At 46.2% G+C, this 15,459-nt stretch overlaps 1 protein-coding gene across 3 annotated transcripts in view; it reads left to right on the top strand.

The window, feature by feature from the left end:
- CSNK2A2 (casein kinase 2 alpha 2) overlaps positions 1–15,459 on the top strand; it is a 255,941-nt gene that overhangs the window by 218,838 nt on the left and 21,644 nt on the right. For all 3 annotated transcript variants that reach the window (XM_029609255.1, XM_029609253.1, XM_029609254.1), the window contains one exon: positions 11,381–11,474. In XM_029609255.1, the coding sequence (XP_029465115.1) occupies positions 11,381–11,457 (77 nt within the window). In that variant the 3' untranslated portion in view covers positions 11,458–11,474. The remainder of the gene's footprint in view (positions 1–11,380; positions 11,475–15,459) is intronic.

Consider the following 15,459-nt stretch of genomic DNA (forward strand, 5'->3'; position numbering starts at 1 on the left):
TAATGCATCAACAGAATGAAATCTGTGGAAAAAGACTGAGCGGGCTGAGGAATAGAGACAATGGGAAAACCACCCTCTTCAGAGCTCCCATGCTCCTCCAGAGCCCGAAAAGATTGGTGACAACCTTGGATGGGGGGGGGAGGGGGGTAGGAATCCATGCTCTCATGCTCCCTCCCACCAATGCCAAAAAAAAGCCCAAGGCCCCAAAATGGCCGCCGTTCCCACTCCAAGGGGAGAGAAGCCCTTGTGTGCCACAAACCCCGACACAACTGGGAAGCAGCAGCCTGACCTCATTTTGGCTTTGCTGTGGCGGCAGACCCACCTGACGTCCCTTCACTGCCAGACATGCAGTCCGCACACAGACCAACCCGGCTGAGCTGCAAACAGGACAAACCCGCAAGTGCAGCATTGAGCCGTGCACCATGCTGCACGTGTCTGCAACTGTGGGGAATCCCTTCTAAATCAACCACCCACAACACCGCTTGCACTGGAGGGCTAATGATACCTCTAGTCCCGCTGCTTGATAGGCCTCTGCGGCTTCAGATAGCATTTTAATCCGATGAGTAATTCCTTTATGCTGGAACACCAAGGCAAAGAGGAATGCCTAGCGGGTATCTAATTATTTTCGTCGGAGAGCAGCTGTTACTTCTCAGAGTTTGAAGCGCTTCTTCAAGGTGCTCAGAGCAAGGTCATTGTAAATTTATTCTTTTTTTTAATTTATTAAAATTTATAATCGCCTAACACAAATAGGCCTAGGCGATGTACAAAACATACATACATAATAAAAACATTGATTAACAAATACTTAACAGACAAACTTTAGTTTCACAGAAACTAAAAGTAAATAATACCATATATTGGTGCTAATTATACATTAACACTAAATCAGATATTCTAGCCATCATCAGTTAATATTAGCGAAAACTCATTTCAGTTTCTCTACACAATATTCTCACTTTTTACTGATAATAATCTCCCTTATTATTCTCTGAAAGCTGAGTTCTCACTTACTTCGGACTGTCCACACATTATAAGCACGACGGAGCAAAAACTCTTTTAATGCCAATTTAAATAGAAACGTCCATGTCTCTCCACTGCCAAGTGACCTTTGTGTGAGCTACTTTTATTATTTCTTCCTGCATGGCGTAGCTCTGAAAATTAACAATTACGTCGCAGGGCTGGTTATCGCGTTGGAACCCTACTGCCCTGTGTGCGCTCTCAATCTTAATTTGTGCATCTACTCTCTGTGATTCTTCTGATGTTCCCTCTTTGTGTGGAGCAAGGTTTCGGCTTATTTCCACAGTGACATTTGCACAGTCTAAATAGAGGTCATTCTCTGGTAACCCTTTATGCGAATATTGGCCCGCCAAGAGCGATTTTCAAGGCCGCCTACCTTATTGTCCAGTGCTGCCATCTTGGAGCATAGGGCATTGCTGTGCATTGAGAGCTGAAATCATGGCACCATGGTTTCTAGACGAGAGTCCATATTGTCTACACAGTGCCCCATTATCTCTAAGTCCTCCTCATGTCCTCTATGGACGCTAATAATTCAGCTTTGTGGTTCCTCATATCGGCCCTGAGCTCCAGAAACCATTCTCTTAGCTCTGTTCGTGTCGGAAAATCTGGAGGTTCGCTGCTTGTACTTAATTCCAGAGGTGTGTTGTGAAGTGGGGCCTGCCGTTTCTATACTGCCATGGTCTCCTGTGCCTCTCCAGGGCCCGTTCGCCGTCTTCCAAGAGCAAATCCCCTGCCAGCTTAGAGAAGGAGATTTGTTTCAAGTCCAATGCTCTCTTTCGCGTGGACATGCTGTTCCTTTGTCCAAATATGCTATTGGGAGTCGTTTAGTTTCGAAGAAAGTCGTCAGTAAAGCTTAAATTTCTTGGAGGTGGGGACGGAGCTTTAGATTCAAGCAGCCATTTCACAGCGTGGCAGAAGAGCAGTCATTTATTTTTTTAATGTTAATTTTATCAGTCTGCTATTCTATAGCATTTCTGACTCCTGCTATTCCCTCTTCATTAAGTAAAGCTTCTCCAACTGTTATTTAACCCTTTGTTCCTCATTTGCAACTCTAGTCCCAATTTATCTACTTAGTGAGAGATAAAAAAAAAAAAATTATCAGTTTAAGCACTGTAATCTGTTTTAAAATTCTTACATGTATTGCTCATATGTACTCTGGTTAATGTTGCACTTGTAAAAAATAAATGTTTCCCCCCTATTTGTGTTCACAATTGGAAAACCTCAGATTCAAGTTTGATTTACATAGTTGAGTTACACCGAGCCTCTTTCCACAAACTTAAAGTATTCTTTTAGTTTGGAAGTCTTTCTTCTGACAGACAACATCCACTATAGAAGCTTCACAGCAAGTTCTCTCTATATGTCTGAATATGAAAGAACTATATAGGCATAAACTGGCTAATTACACAGGCACCTTTTTTTCCCCCAGCGGGAACATCTGCCTCGGTCAACCACTACATGCCACAGCATCACTTTTTCTCCAGTAAATGCAAATTTATCTCATATATATGAGATAAATTTGAGAACCCATATATATGAGATAAATATGAGAACCCTGCCTGCTAACCTTCCGAAAAAACCTCAAAACCTGGCTTTTCCTCCAAGCCTTCCCTTAAGCTTGAACATTTCAACATAACTGAACCAGATGCTTCTCAACTGGCCAGATGCCCGCTCCAGCCACAGTATAGACATAAGTTCTCATCCTCTAGTTTTTTGCTATCCTTTTATTCCCAGGCTACTCTAGCCCCCAAGTTCTATCTCCCTGTTATTTGTAACTGCGCTTCGGCCTTCCTGTTATTTGGTTATGTTAGTTAGTCCCTAAGTTCCATGTAAACCGGTCTGATATGAATCTTGTCATGAAGTTCGGTATAGAAAAATGTTAAATAAATATATTCATTGTGGATATCCTGAAAACACCACTGGCTTGTGGCATTGCCAAGGCAGGTTTAGGAAGCTCTGGCTTAGTGCTTCTAGTGGGGTTTTAGACCTGTCAAGCCAATACCTTCACTCTTAGAAACCCTATTTAGAGCAGTCTTACCCACAGCTCACTCAAAGCTGAGGTGGTTTTTTTTGTTTGTTTTTTTGTTTGTTTTTTTTATAATTTAAAGTTTGGCCATAACAGATAAACATCAAAACAATGGCACAAATACATAAGGTTAATAAATACATTTTCCAGAGCAATAACCTGCACAATATCCACCACTGCTCCTAGAGACAAATAATCTTATGGGCATCAGACTACATTGAGACTATATTCCCTCCTAAACCTTGGCATTTTAACCGTCAAATTACAAGCGCTAAGGGAATTTAAAAAAATCATTAAAAACACATCTCTTCTTAAAAGCATTCAACATCCCATCCACAGTACACATTTTGCCTTTCACTTTACACATGTTGCTCAGACATTACCAACACTCTTCTCATCTTCATTTTAAGAATTTTCTTTTCTTTTATTTCTATTTTCTTTTAATTTTTAATTTACGATTTTATGTATGTATTTTCCTTCTTAAACAATTTCATTTATTTTTATTTGTATTGTAAACCACTTTGACCAACACTTTATTGTAAAAAGGTATATAAATAATTTAAAGAAATATTTAAAAGTTAATGCAAACCAAGTTTGAATGTGCATTAAACAAAATATTGAAAGATGCTGCAGTTTTTGCAAATCAATCTTGTTCATTATACAAATGAGGTACAGAAAATTTACTATGTGAATAATAAAAATCATATGACAATGCACCTCAAATATAGTCAAGCCCTCAAAGTGACCTGGGGAGTATGATATACAATATATATACTGAAGGGATGGGGAAGAATTCCAGTGGGGAGGCGGCAGTGTCTGGCATTCTGTGGAAGAGGCGGTAGTTGATATATATAAAACACAATAGTATTGGACATGAAATTACAAATCAACTACGCATTATTTAGCAGAGAATTTGTAAATCCTGTTGAGAAGCTATATTTCCATAACACACACAATGAGATACTTTCATTTATACCAATTTAGTCTCCCTCCACCTTTAAGGACCCCAGATCCAGTCAGATTTCTGTATGGTGTCCCTTCTATGTGCCATGAGCCTCCCCAAATAATACACCCAAGTTGAGTGCAGACATCAGTTTCCAATGGTCCTGATGTCTTTCTCCACCAGCTTGATAGTTCACATTTGGCAGCACTAATTGCTGTAATATTTTTTTTGTAAGTGGATAGTAATCATTTGATAGCAGTGTACATTCCTAGAAGATATTCAGAAACATCTCTCTGTGTTTCAGGGTTAGCATGCACTAGGTACTGATTATTTCCCTTCATGTTGACATTCATGTCCCTGTCAGGGCCAGGTAGGGGTATTAGATGCCCTATGAAGCTTCAGCCATATGCACCCATTCACTCCAAATTCAATCCTTGAATTTCTGCTCTCTCTTACCCATTCATTTTTCTCACCTCATCTCATTGCCCAATTCTCAGTCCTCCCTCCCTCCAATCACCATCTTCCTGCTTGTGCCCAATCCCCCAGTCTGAATCCCTGCTCTCCCATCCTCAGATCTCTCCAACCAGTCATCATTCCCTCCCCACCTGTGGCCACACTCTCCTTCAAGTTCTCCCCATCAGTCCACAAATCCCTCATTATACCAGGGCAAGCAGGATGATAGTCCTCACATATGGGTGAAATCATCAGATGGAGCCCTGGAACGGAAAACTTCTGTCAAGAGTTTCTAGAAACTTTTGGCTGGCACTGTGGGCCTATTGAGCATACCCAGCATTGCATGATATTCTCAGCCACAGGGGTCTCCCTTCAGTCTCTCTTTCTCCGCCTTGCTGTAGCAAAGCAATTCAGGAGCTCTGGAAAAAGAATTCCCTCACATTTCTCAGGGAAGAAAACTTTTCATTCACATTTGTCATTTTTTCTCATAATTTGGGTCTCCCTTCGACATGGTCTTGGTGAGTACATTTTTTCAGATAGTTTTGATTGATTCCGGTCACCTCACTGTCTATTCCCGCCGGTCATCGACAGTTATTAGGCCATAACTTTATTATGGCATCAGGGTTTAAGAAATGTCTGGATTGTAACCGGACTATGTCTATCACTGACCCACATTATGTATGTGTTCTGTGCCTGAGATCAGGCCACGACGTCCGGGCTTGCTCAACCTGTGCCCAGATGACACCGAAGGGCAGGCGTGCCCAGTTGGATAAAATGGAAGAATTATTCAAAAAGATTCCATCATCGTCGACGTCGTCCCCTAGAGTAACACCTCCCTCAGTAACTAAACATCGAGGTGAAACACGAGCAGACGACAGTCTGTCACCGGCGCCGTCGATATCATCAATAGCATCGTCTTTGGCATTGAAAAGTCATCGGGAAAAGAAATGGCATCGCCATCAACCCACCGGAGATGGTAAGCCATCGACGTTGGCATTGAAATCCATCGAGCTGATGCCTAAGAAGGTCCGTATAATAGAGCCAACTCCACCGGCTATACACGAAGAACTGCGGTGCTCTCCACTAGGCTTGGTGTCAGAGGATGTGCCACCACGAATCATCATGGAAGTGCCAATAGCGCCAGCAGTACCTTCCCCAGTAGCAGTGGACACTGTCCCGATGTCAAGGGAAGAAAGTGACTACTTTAGTCCAACAGGCAGTCGTTGAGGCTCTGAAGAACCTACAGCCTCCGACAGTGCCATCGGTACCGGCACAGACACAGGCATCGGCATTGGACCAGTCCATTTTTCAGCCTTTGAATGGACTCGATGCCTTGATAGGAGCTTTTCCTCCGACACCGGCACCAATTCCATCGACACCATCGATGCCGTTACACCCACCGGTGACTCCAGCCGTTCCGGTTCCCAGATCATCGGAGGAGGATGGCGGAGACTCCGATTCTGCCCCAGGACCATCGGGGCTTCATCGAGTTCCGAAGACACCCTCGATACCTTTCAAAGACACATCGATGCCAATCCATCCAGGTCCATCGGGGAATACAAGGCATCTATTTCCATCGATTCCCCATTGATGCCCTCACTTCCAACGATGCCAAAACACATCCCAACAAAGGCTGTGTTTAAATCGAAGCATCATGTCCAACCAGAAGACACTGACTCTCCTTATCCTCAATATACACCTTGGAAGGATGTTGACACTGACACAGAGTCAGAGGAACTGCAATCAGAGCCCTCTCCACCAGAGGAGAGAGAGAAATCCCATCCAGAAGATTTGTCATTTACAAATTTTATCAAAGAAATGGCAGATACAATTCCATTTGAATTGATCACAGAGGAAGATACTAGACATAAGGCTCTAGAAGTACTGCAGTTTGTGGATGCGCCGAAAGAAATCACGGCTATCCCAATCTATCAAGTCCTCTTGGAATTGCAACAACGAATGTGGGAACACCCCTGCTCAGTCCCAGCAGTGAATCGGAGAACAGATGCCGCTTATTTAGTGCAGCATGCTCCAGGGTACCAGAAGCCACAACTACCTCACCATTCGGTAGTGGTAGAATCTGCTCAGAAGAAGGCTTGGAAGTAAAACCTCATTCCTCTATTCCACCGGGAAAGGAGCAACACCTTAGGGGGACACCTTGGACACCTTAGGGAAGAAGGTCTATCAAGGGTCCATGCTGGTAGCACATATTGCAGCATACCAGCTGTATATGACACAATACCAAAAGAACTTATGGAAACAAGTACAGGGTATTGTGGACAACCTCCCACAACATCAACTACCTTTGGCTACATTAGTTGACAAAGGATTAGAATCTGGCAAACATGAGGTGAGAGCAGCTTATGATGTATTCGAAACATCAACTCGTCTATCTGCCTCTGCAATAAATGCGAGAAGATGGGCCTGGCTTAAGGCTTCGGACCTCAGGCAGGAAGTCCAAGAAAGGCTTGCAGATCTCCCTTGTGTTGGTGACAATCTTTTCAGGGAAAAGATCCAAGCTACGGTATCTCAGCTGAAAGACCATCATGAGACTCTGTCAGCTATCAAAATTGCCAGCCGATCAGACAACTTCCCTAAGACGACAAACACGCAGAAACTCGAGGCGACCCTTCTACAGACCTAGAAGGTATTACCCTCCTGCCTCTTCAGCATGTAATACCGACCCTCACAGAGAAGGACGTCCACGTCAGCCGAAGCAACAAAAGACCCAGCCACCACCCCCAAACTGGACCAGCGGCGGGTTTTTGAAACCATGCCAAGAGAACAGCAGCCTTTTTCTCAACCCTACGCCCTCCCTACCAGTCTGAGGTCGACTTCATTATTTCCAACACCAATGGAGTCTCATCACAAAAGACCAATGGGTATTAGCCATACTAAATCGGGGATATAGCCTAAAATTAAAATACATACCCCTGCTTCTCCTCCCATTCCACTTTGGTCAAACATACTCATCACACCTCTACTCCAAGTAGAACTTCTCTAACTTTGCTGACTGCCAGGGCCATCGAACGCAGTGCCCCAGTCTCAACAAGGCAAGGGGTTCTACTCCCACTATTTCCCTCTATTTCAAAGAACAGGCGGCCTTCACCCTATCCTAGACCTCCGAAATCTCAACAAATTTCTACACAAAGAAAAGTTTCGGTGGTTATCTCTGGGAACCATCCTTCGTACTTCAAAAGGGAGATTGGCTCTGTTCTCTGGATCTTCAAGACGCTTATGCGCACATACCAATTTCCACACAACATCGCAAGTACCTACGATTCGAAGAGGGGAAAGAATCATTACCAGTATCACGTCCTACCATTCGGACTGGCCTCTGCCCTCCCGAGTATTCACAAAATGCCTAGCAGCAGTGGCTGCACATTTAAGAAAAAACAGCATTCATGTTTTTCCATACCTAAGATGATTGGCTAATCAGAAGTCCATCCAGGCAGGGATCTCTCTCTGCCTGAAAACCACAATAACACTATTGCACCTTCTGGGATTTCTCATCAGTTATCCAAAATCCCACATCGAGCCGTCTAACTTCTCACGGAGCAGACCTCGACACCACAGTGGCGAAAGCTTCCCTTCCAAACGACCGTGCCAACAATCTGGCACAATTGGCGAACATTGTAATTCATCACCAGTTCGCATCCACCCAGCAAATCCTAGTTCTCCTAGGACACATGGCCTCGACAATACGTGTCACTCCTATGGCAAAGTTAGCCATGAGAAGAACTCAATGGACTTTGAAATCTCAATGGCTACAAGCTTTCCAACCACTGTCGTACACAATTCAAATCACCGACCAGTTACGTCTATCGCTCCACTGGTGGACAAATCAAACAGCATTGAAAGCTGGTCTCCCATTCCAACAGGCAAATCCGCAAGTCATCCTGACTACAGATGCCTCCAACCTTGGATGGGGAGCTCACGTCAGCAACCTTCAAACACAAGGGACGTGGACTACGCTTGAAAAACAGTATCAAATCAACTTCTTGGAACTTCGAGCGATGAGAGATGCCCTTTATGCCTTCAAAGACTGCCTCTCAAACAAGACTGTGCTGATACAAACAGACAACACAGTAGCAATGTGATATCGGCAAACAAGGAGGCACAGGCCCTTATCTGCTCTGCCAGGAAGCAGTACAGATTTGGGCTTGGGCTCTAGAGCATTCCATACATCTCCGAGCAATTTATCTGGCGGGCATCAAAAACATCCTAGCGGACTATCTCAGTTGACATTTCAATCCCCACGAATGGTCGCTGGACCCACGTGTAGCGAGCAAAATCTTTCAACGCTGGGGTCGCCCAACCATAGACCTCTTTGTGTTCACACTGAACCACAAAGTGGAAAGGTTCTGCTCCCTCCACGGACGTCGACAAACAGCCCCCAGGGATGCATTTGCTCGCCCCTGGAACACAGGTCTTCTATATGCGTATCCTCCAATTCCGCTCATAGCGAAAACTCTCGTGAAGCTACAACAGGACAGAGGGACAATGATCCTCATAGCTCTGTACTGGCCTCAACAAGTATGGTTTCCCATACTCCTCGACCTCTCAATCTCGCAACCAATCCATCTGGGCACAGAGCCCACTCTCATCACTCAGAATCAGGGCAAGTTGCGTCATCCCAACCTGACAACTCTTGCTCTAACAGCTTGGATGTTGAAAGCTTAATTCTCCAACCACTTAATCTTTCAGCACAAGTCTCTCAAGTTCTAGTAGCCTCACGAAAGCCTTCCACACGTAAATCGTACCACTTTAAGTGGACTAGATTTACAAGATGGTGCACACAAAAGGATATAGAACCTTTCTCCTGCCCCATTTCTTCTTTACTAGATTACCTATACCACCTGTCGGATTCTGGTCTCCAGACATCCTCTGTAAGGGTTCACCTAAGCGCCATAGCGGCATACCACAAGGGAATAGGGGATGCCCCAATAACAGTACAACCCCTAGTAAGTAGGTTCATGAGGGGCTTACTTCACCTTAAGCCTCCCATTCGACCACCGGTCACTGAATGGGACTTGAATTTAGTACTAACAAGGCTCATGCGCTCACCGTTCAAGCCTCTACACTCTTGTGAAGAAAAATTCCTTACATGGAAAGTGCTTTTCTTAGTAGCCATTACATCGGCTAGAAGAGTTAGTGAGTTGCAAGCTCTCATCACATACTCACCTTACACAAGGTTCCTGCATGACAGAGTAGTCCTTCGCACTCACCCCAAATTCTTACCAAAAGTAGTAACAGACTTTCATATCAGTCAGTCAATAGTCTTGCCTACGTTCTTCCCAAGACCTCACTCTCGCCAGGGAGAGAGAGTCTTACACACATTGGACTGTAAACGTGCGCTAGCTTTTTACCTGAACTGCACGGCGGTCCATAGGAAATCCACCCAACTCTTGTTTCTTTCGACAAAAATAAACCAGGAGTTGCCGTAGAAAAACACTCTCTCCAACTGGCTCGCAGACTGTATTGAATTCTGTTATGAAAAAGCAAACATTCCTCTCCAGGGGCGAGTAAAAGCACATTCAGTAAGGGCTATGTCTACATCAGTAGCACACTATCGTTCAGTGCCAGTTCTTGACATATGTAAAGCTGCAACATGGAGTTCCCTTCACACCTTTGCAGCCCATTACTGTTTGGATAAAGAAGGACAACAAGATTCAGTCTTTGGAGAATCTGTCTTAAAGAACTTATTTCCAGTATAACACCAACTCCTTCTACATCCATCCTGCTATGATTTCAGGCTGCCTCATTCTTTCCAGCAGTACACCAGTTGTGCTCATTGCACAGGTTGTATGCTCTTGGTATAATATAAGAATGACTCGACCTGTAGCTTGCTAATCACCCATATCTGAGGACTATCATCCTGCTTGTCCTGAGATAACACCTATTACAAGGTAAGCAATTTTGCTTTCTGCAGTCAAACCCCCTCCCCCCCTCAAATCCATTCTTTGAGGCCCCACTCTCCTGTCCAAGAATCTTTCTCCCCTCCCCACTCTGGGCTGCTCTCTAACCTCCATCCCCTGTCTGGCCATAGCTGGTCCTTACTGAGCTGATATCCCCAGAAAAGGCACATGAGATAGCCAGAGAGGCTGGGACTGTACTAGCTCCACACTGCAGGGAAACAAATTCTATCATAGGACTTAGCAACTTAGTACTGTGATCTATGGTGGAACCTACCCAAATAGTTTTAAGTAGGCAAAGAACAGAGACTACAGAATAGCTTACCTAGTGCCACAGCAGCTTGGCTTAGAGTCTTTTAGTGCTGTGCCAGCAGTGTCACAACAAGAAAGGTGAAAGATGTGAAACTGTGGAAGAGGGGGGGGGGGGGGCCAATGAGGGTGTACTCCACATTGAGTGCTCTAGCCTCCAATGGATGGCCCAGGACAACAAAGCAGGCCTGGTCCTTCCCACGCTGCCCTGCTCCTGCTGTCTCCTTCTGCTATCCTTCATGAGCAACTCTGCTGTGTTTGCCACTCAGAGGACCTGCACTCCTCCAGGCACATTGGCAGAGATGGGTGCCCAATCTTATTGGCTCATATATCCTCCCACCTAACACTGCCTCTTGACTGATTGTCCCGCCTGCCTCTCATTTCTTGGGCTGCAGGGGCAAGAGAGCTGAGCAAGGCTGACCACTGGCCAGCCTGATTGATTACTGGCCCAGTTGTACTTAGCCTGATAAGTCTGAAAAGCACTACTTGTAGCACTTTTCGGACTTATCAGGCTGAAAAAGCACTATTTAGACAAGTCTTAAAATGCTACTTATCCAGCTAAGTCAGATAGCCGAATAAGTTTAAAAAGTGTTATATATCCGGTTCAATTAGATAGCAAATATGCTATTTTACATGCATAAGTGCTATTTTTACACACACAACTTTTGAAAATTCACCTTTTAAGTGTTGCTTATGTTTCACTTTGTTTTTCATTTACAGACCCCATAGTGAAGGAGCAGTCTCAGCCCAGTCCAGACAATGCAGTGCTTTCCAGCAGCCTGACAGCAGCACGATGAGGACTGGAAGACCATGGGTAATTAGCAGAACTGGAACAGCACATCTTAGTGTTAAACTTGTCACATTTGCTAAGATTATTGCTGCAGTAGGTAGGACTGAAGGCACATTGCGTGTGCAGGTTTCTTGCAGAGCAGGGAGCAGCTTGCTCATACAAGAGGTTTGAGACTTGGGAATGCTGTCTGTGCTAAGGCAGACTGGCCTGTGGTTGTCATTGCACTTAAGGGAGCCAGAGAAAGGGATTTTTCCTTAATGCTGGAAAATCTCTACAGACCTTCTCTTGGGAATACTATGGTGGTTAATAGTATGTGCAGTAGATGTGAAGGTCTTAACTGGTTACAAAGCTTGATTGTCAGCTTTCAAAAAAATACATGTACTGGTTCAGAATACAGCTGTACATGTAGTGACTGGAGCAAAATTTGGTGACAGTATGACTTCTGTTTTGAAGGACCTTCATTGACTGACTGTCACACAAAGGGTTTAAAAAAAAAAAAAAAATCTTGTTCAGGTTTTAAAGCTATTCAAGGGTTGGGAACAGGCTATTTGAGGAATCAGCTTATGTCTTGTGAGGCCAGTTGTAATCTTCTCAAGCGAGCATGTCAGCTGGAGGTTAAAATTTCAGACCAAGGAACCTAGTTCTGTGATCGCTAAGTTCTTAATTACCACCGTAAAGATAAAGTACCACAACATAGGAGCATGAAGCGATTGGATTATAAAGGGAATAGTGTGCTCCTTTTTGTGTACTACTCTGCATGCTGTAAGACCTTTGCTCCAATTTGCTTTAAGCTGATAGAGCATAAAATAAAATTTACCCTGCAATTTCCAGCCAGGTTAAAAGTGACTTATCAGAATGCCACACACATTTGAGTCATCGATGAAGGCCCAAACTTTTTTGAACACACGGCTAGACCCGTGGTGGGAGGTCCAAGAGAACAAAGAATATTAATACTTAATTTTAAATTCTGCATTGTAGATGGTTTTTCCATTTTGGGTTCTGTATTTGCAGTGAAACTAGTATTTCCTAGCGTGTAGCAGATGGACTCAGGACCAGTGGGTATAGTGTACTCCTGATAGCAGTTGGAGACGGATCAGATTTCAGTCTGATGTCAGCCCTAGTACATATACCCCTGCAGGAAGTGCAGCTCTTCAGTATTTTCAGTCTCTATAGCAGTTCGGGACTCTATGCACGCTTGCACAGCGTTAGAGTAATTTAGCAAAGAAAACAAAAAGAAGTAATCTTACCTCTACAGATGAGCCCCGCTCTCCTGCGGTGACACCCATTGGGTCCCCTCTCCCAGTTGAGAATTCCTGAGGAGATTTCCGCAATCTCTCGGAGGTAAGCCTCTGTCCGGGGGCCGAACCTTGCGGGGACCTAGCCCCCCGACAATCGGGTGAGGCTGAGAGGCAGCGAGTGCAACTTCGAGCACGGCGATGAAGGTATTTCCCTCTCCCCCCCACAGCCGGAGACCGCCCGGAACAAGACCGGGAAGCGCCGAGACAAGGTAAGGTAGAAATCTATTTAAAGTCTCCGGTCTCTGAAGCTCGAGGAGTCTCACAGGTCGCCAGCTGGGACCAGTGCCACCGGGTTGATCTGCCCTAGCAGGGCTAGACCCCGGTCAGATCCAAGGGTCCTTCCACGTTGAGACCCTCCGAGGTGGTCGCCATATTGTCCGCATGGTCCGCAGTCTTCATTTTAATCTGTTTGCCCGCCCTGTCCCCCATCCCGATCCATGCGCACAGAGGCGAGCCATGTGCACAAATACCTTGTGCGCACAACGTAGCACGCCCAAGTATCAATGCGCACAAGCGACACGCTTGTCCGCATGAGGAGGCCTTGGCCCTGTGTATACAGTGCGAGAGGCCCTGGGGGATCCAGCCCATGGCCATCCCCAGCCGGTACCCAGGGTTCCAGCTTCTCGAACTGTACGCCGGACCTAGCGTCTCCCCAACGGGACCCTCTCTCAAAAGGGGCTCCCCAGGGACACAGCACCCCTTAATTTAGACCCAGCATCTATCTCCTGGGTGGAATTCTTCAAAGGCCTGCATACCTTTGTCCACATACAACCGAGGCCTCCGATAATACAGCCACAAACCTCCCCAAGGGTACATCAACATCCCAGGACCCTCTATGCCCAGGGAAAGCGATATCCAACGCCCAGAAGCCCCACCTTCGGGGACATTGACAACTCAGATGAGGAATCAGAAGCCCTGGAGGAAGGGAACTCCCTCCGGGGACAGACCCACACTGAACCATGAGGTGCTTCTTCACCAAGGACGAAATTCCAGACCTGGTCACACAAAGCTTGAAAGAGCTCGCTATCCCGGGCACAAGTGCCTCGGGGGAACCTAAGACGAATCCCCTACTAGTGGGACTCCATCAGACCTCCCGTCATTTCCCACTATTACAAGCCATCCAGCAGCTAATTGACCCGGAATGGGATGCCCCGGAGACTACGTTCAAAGGGGGGGCATGCCTTGGCAGCCATGCCAAAAATCTCCTGGCATGTCCGAAAGTGGACGCCATGGTCTGCGTGGTTTGAAGCGCACTACCATCCTAGTGGAGGGAGGAGCAGCACTCAAGGATGCTCAGGACAGGCGTCTGGGAATCCATCCTCAAACAGTCTTTTGACGTCTCCGCTATGTCTCTACAGATCGCGGCCTGCTGTGCCGTGGTGACACGCGCCTGCTTATCACAGACCAGGAGCAACATTCCTGGGGAAGCCCTGGAACCAGCAGTATCATTCCTCACGGATGCCGCTTCTGATCTGGTGCGCACCGCAGCTAGAGGAAGTGTCATCAGCCGTGGCAGCCAGAAGACAACTCTGGCTCCAAAGCTGGTCGGCCGACGCATCCTCCAAAACCAGACTCACAAGGATGCCCTTCAAGGGAACCCTCCTGTTCGGAAGTGAACTAGAGAAACTAGCCAACAAATGGGACGAATCCCCACTGCCGTGGCTACCGGAGAACGGAATAAGAGAAACCAGCAACCCTTCCCTCGAACCTCCAGGGGCAGAGGATCACAGCGCTTCAACCCATATAGAAGCACATATCAAGCGGCTTGCCCCGAAGGCAGGAGCCAGTCCTTTCGGGGCAAGCACAACAAAAGGGGAGCCAGCTCAGGCCCAGGCCCCAGCCGCACCCCACAATGAAAATCAGCCGACCCGTCCAAAAGAAGAAGCCATAGGGGGCAGACTTAACCTATTCTACCAAAGATGGATTGAGATAACTTCGGACAATGGGTCCTAGCCATCATTCGAGAGGGATATTACCTGGATTTCCACCACCTCCCTCCGGACAAGTTTGTGGAATCCACCTGCCACGACCCTTCCAAGAGGATGGCAGTGGAAGCTACACTGACCAGATTGCTAGCCTTAGAGGCTATAACAGCGGTGCCCACACAACAAATAAATACTGGACATTATTCCATTTATTTTATCGTTCCCAAGAAAGAAAACATTTCAGGCCCATTCTGGACCTCAAGTCGGTCAACCACCACCTGAAAATTCCTCGCTTCCGCATGGAAACCCTACACTCTGTAATAAGGGCGATACAACCGGAAGAGTTCCTCACATCCCTGGATCTGTCGGAAACCTACCTACTCATCCCGATCCATCAAGAGTGCATCAGCATTTTCTACACTTCACGATCCTGGACCGTTACTACCAGTTCCGGGCACTACCATTCGGGTTAGCCACAGCACCCCGGACGTTCACCAAGATCATGGTGGTAGGGGCAGCAACACTGAGGAAGGAAGGAATCCTCGTACACCCTTATCTAGACGATTGGCTGATTAGGGGGAAGTCCCCAGAGGAAAGCCACCAGGCGACCAACAGAGTCAAAACTCTACTGGAGAGCCTCGGGTGGGTGGTCAACACAAACAAGAGCTGTCTGTAGCCCTCCCAATCTCTCTAGAATACTTGGGAGTCCGGTTCGACACCAAACAAGACAAGGTCATCCTGACACAGAAGGAAATCAACAGGATTCGCAACTGGGTCATCAGTTTT

This window comes from Rhinatrema bivittatum, chromosome 7 (assembly GCF_901001135.1).
Source record: "Rhinatrema bivittatum chromosome 7, aRhiBiv1.1, whole genome shotgun sequence".
Classification (NCBI taxonomy): Eukaryota; Metazoa; Chordata; class Amphibia; order Gymnophiona; family Rhinatrematidae; genus Rhinatrema; species Rhinatrema bivittatum.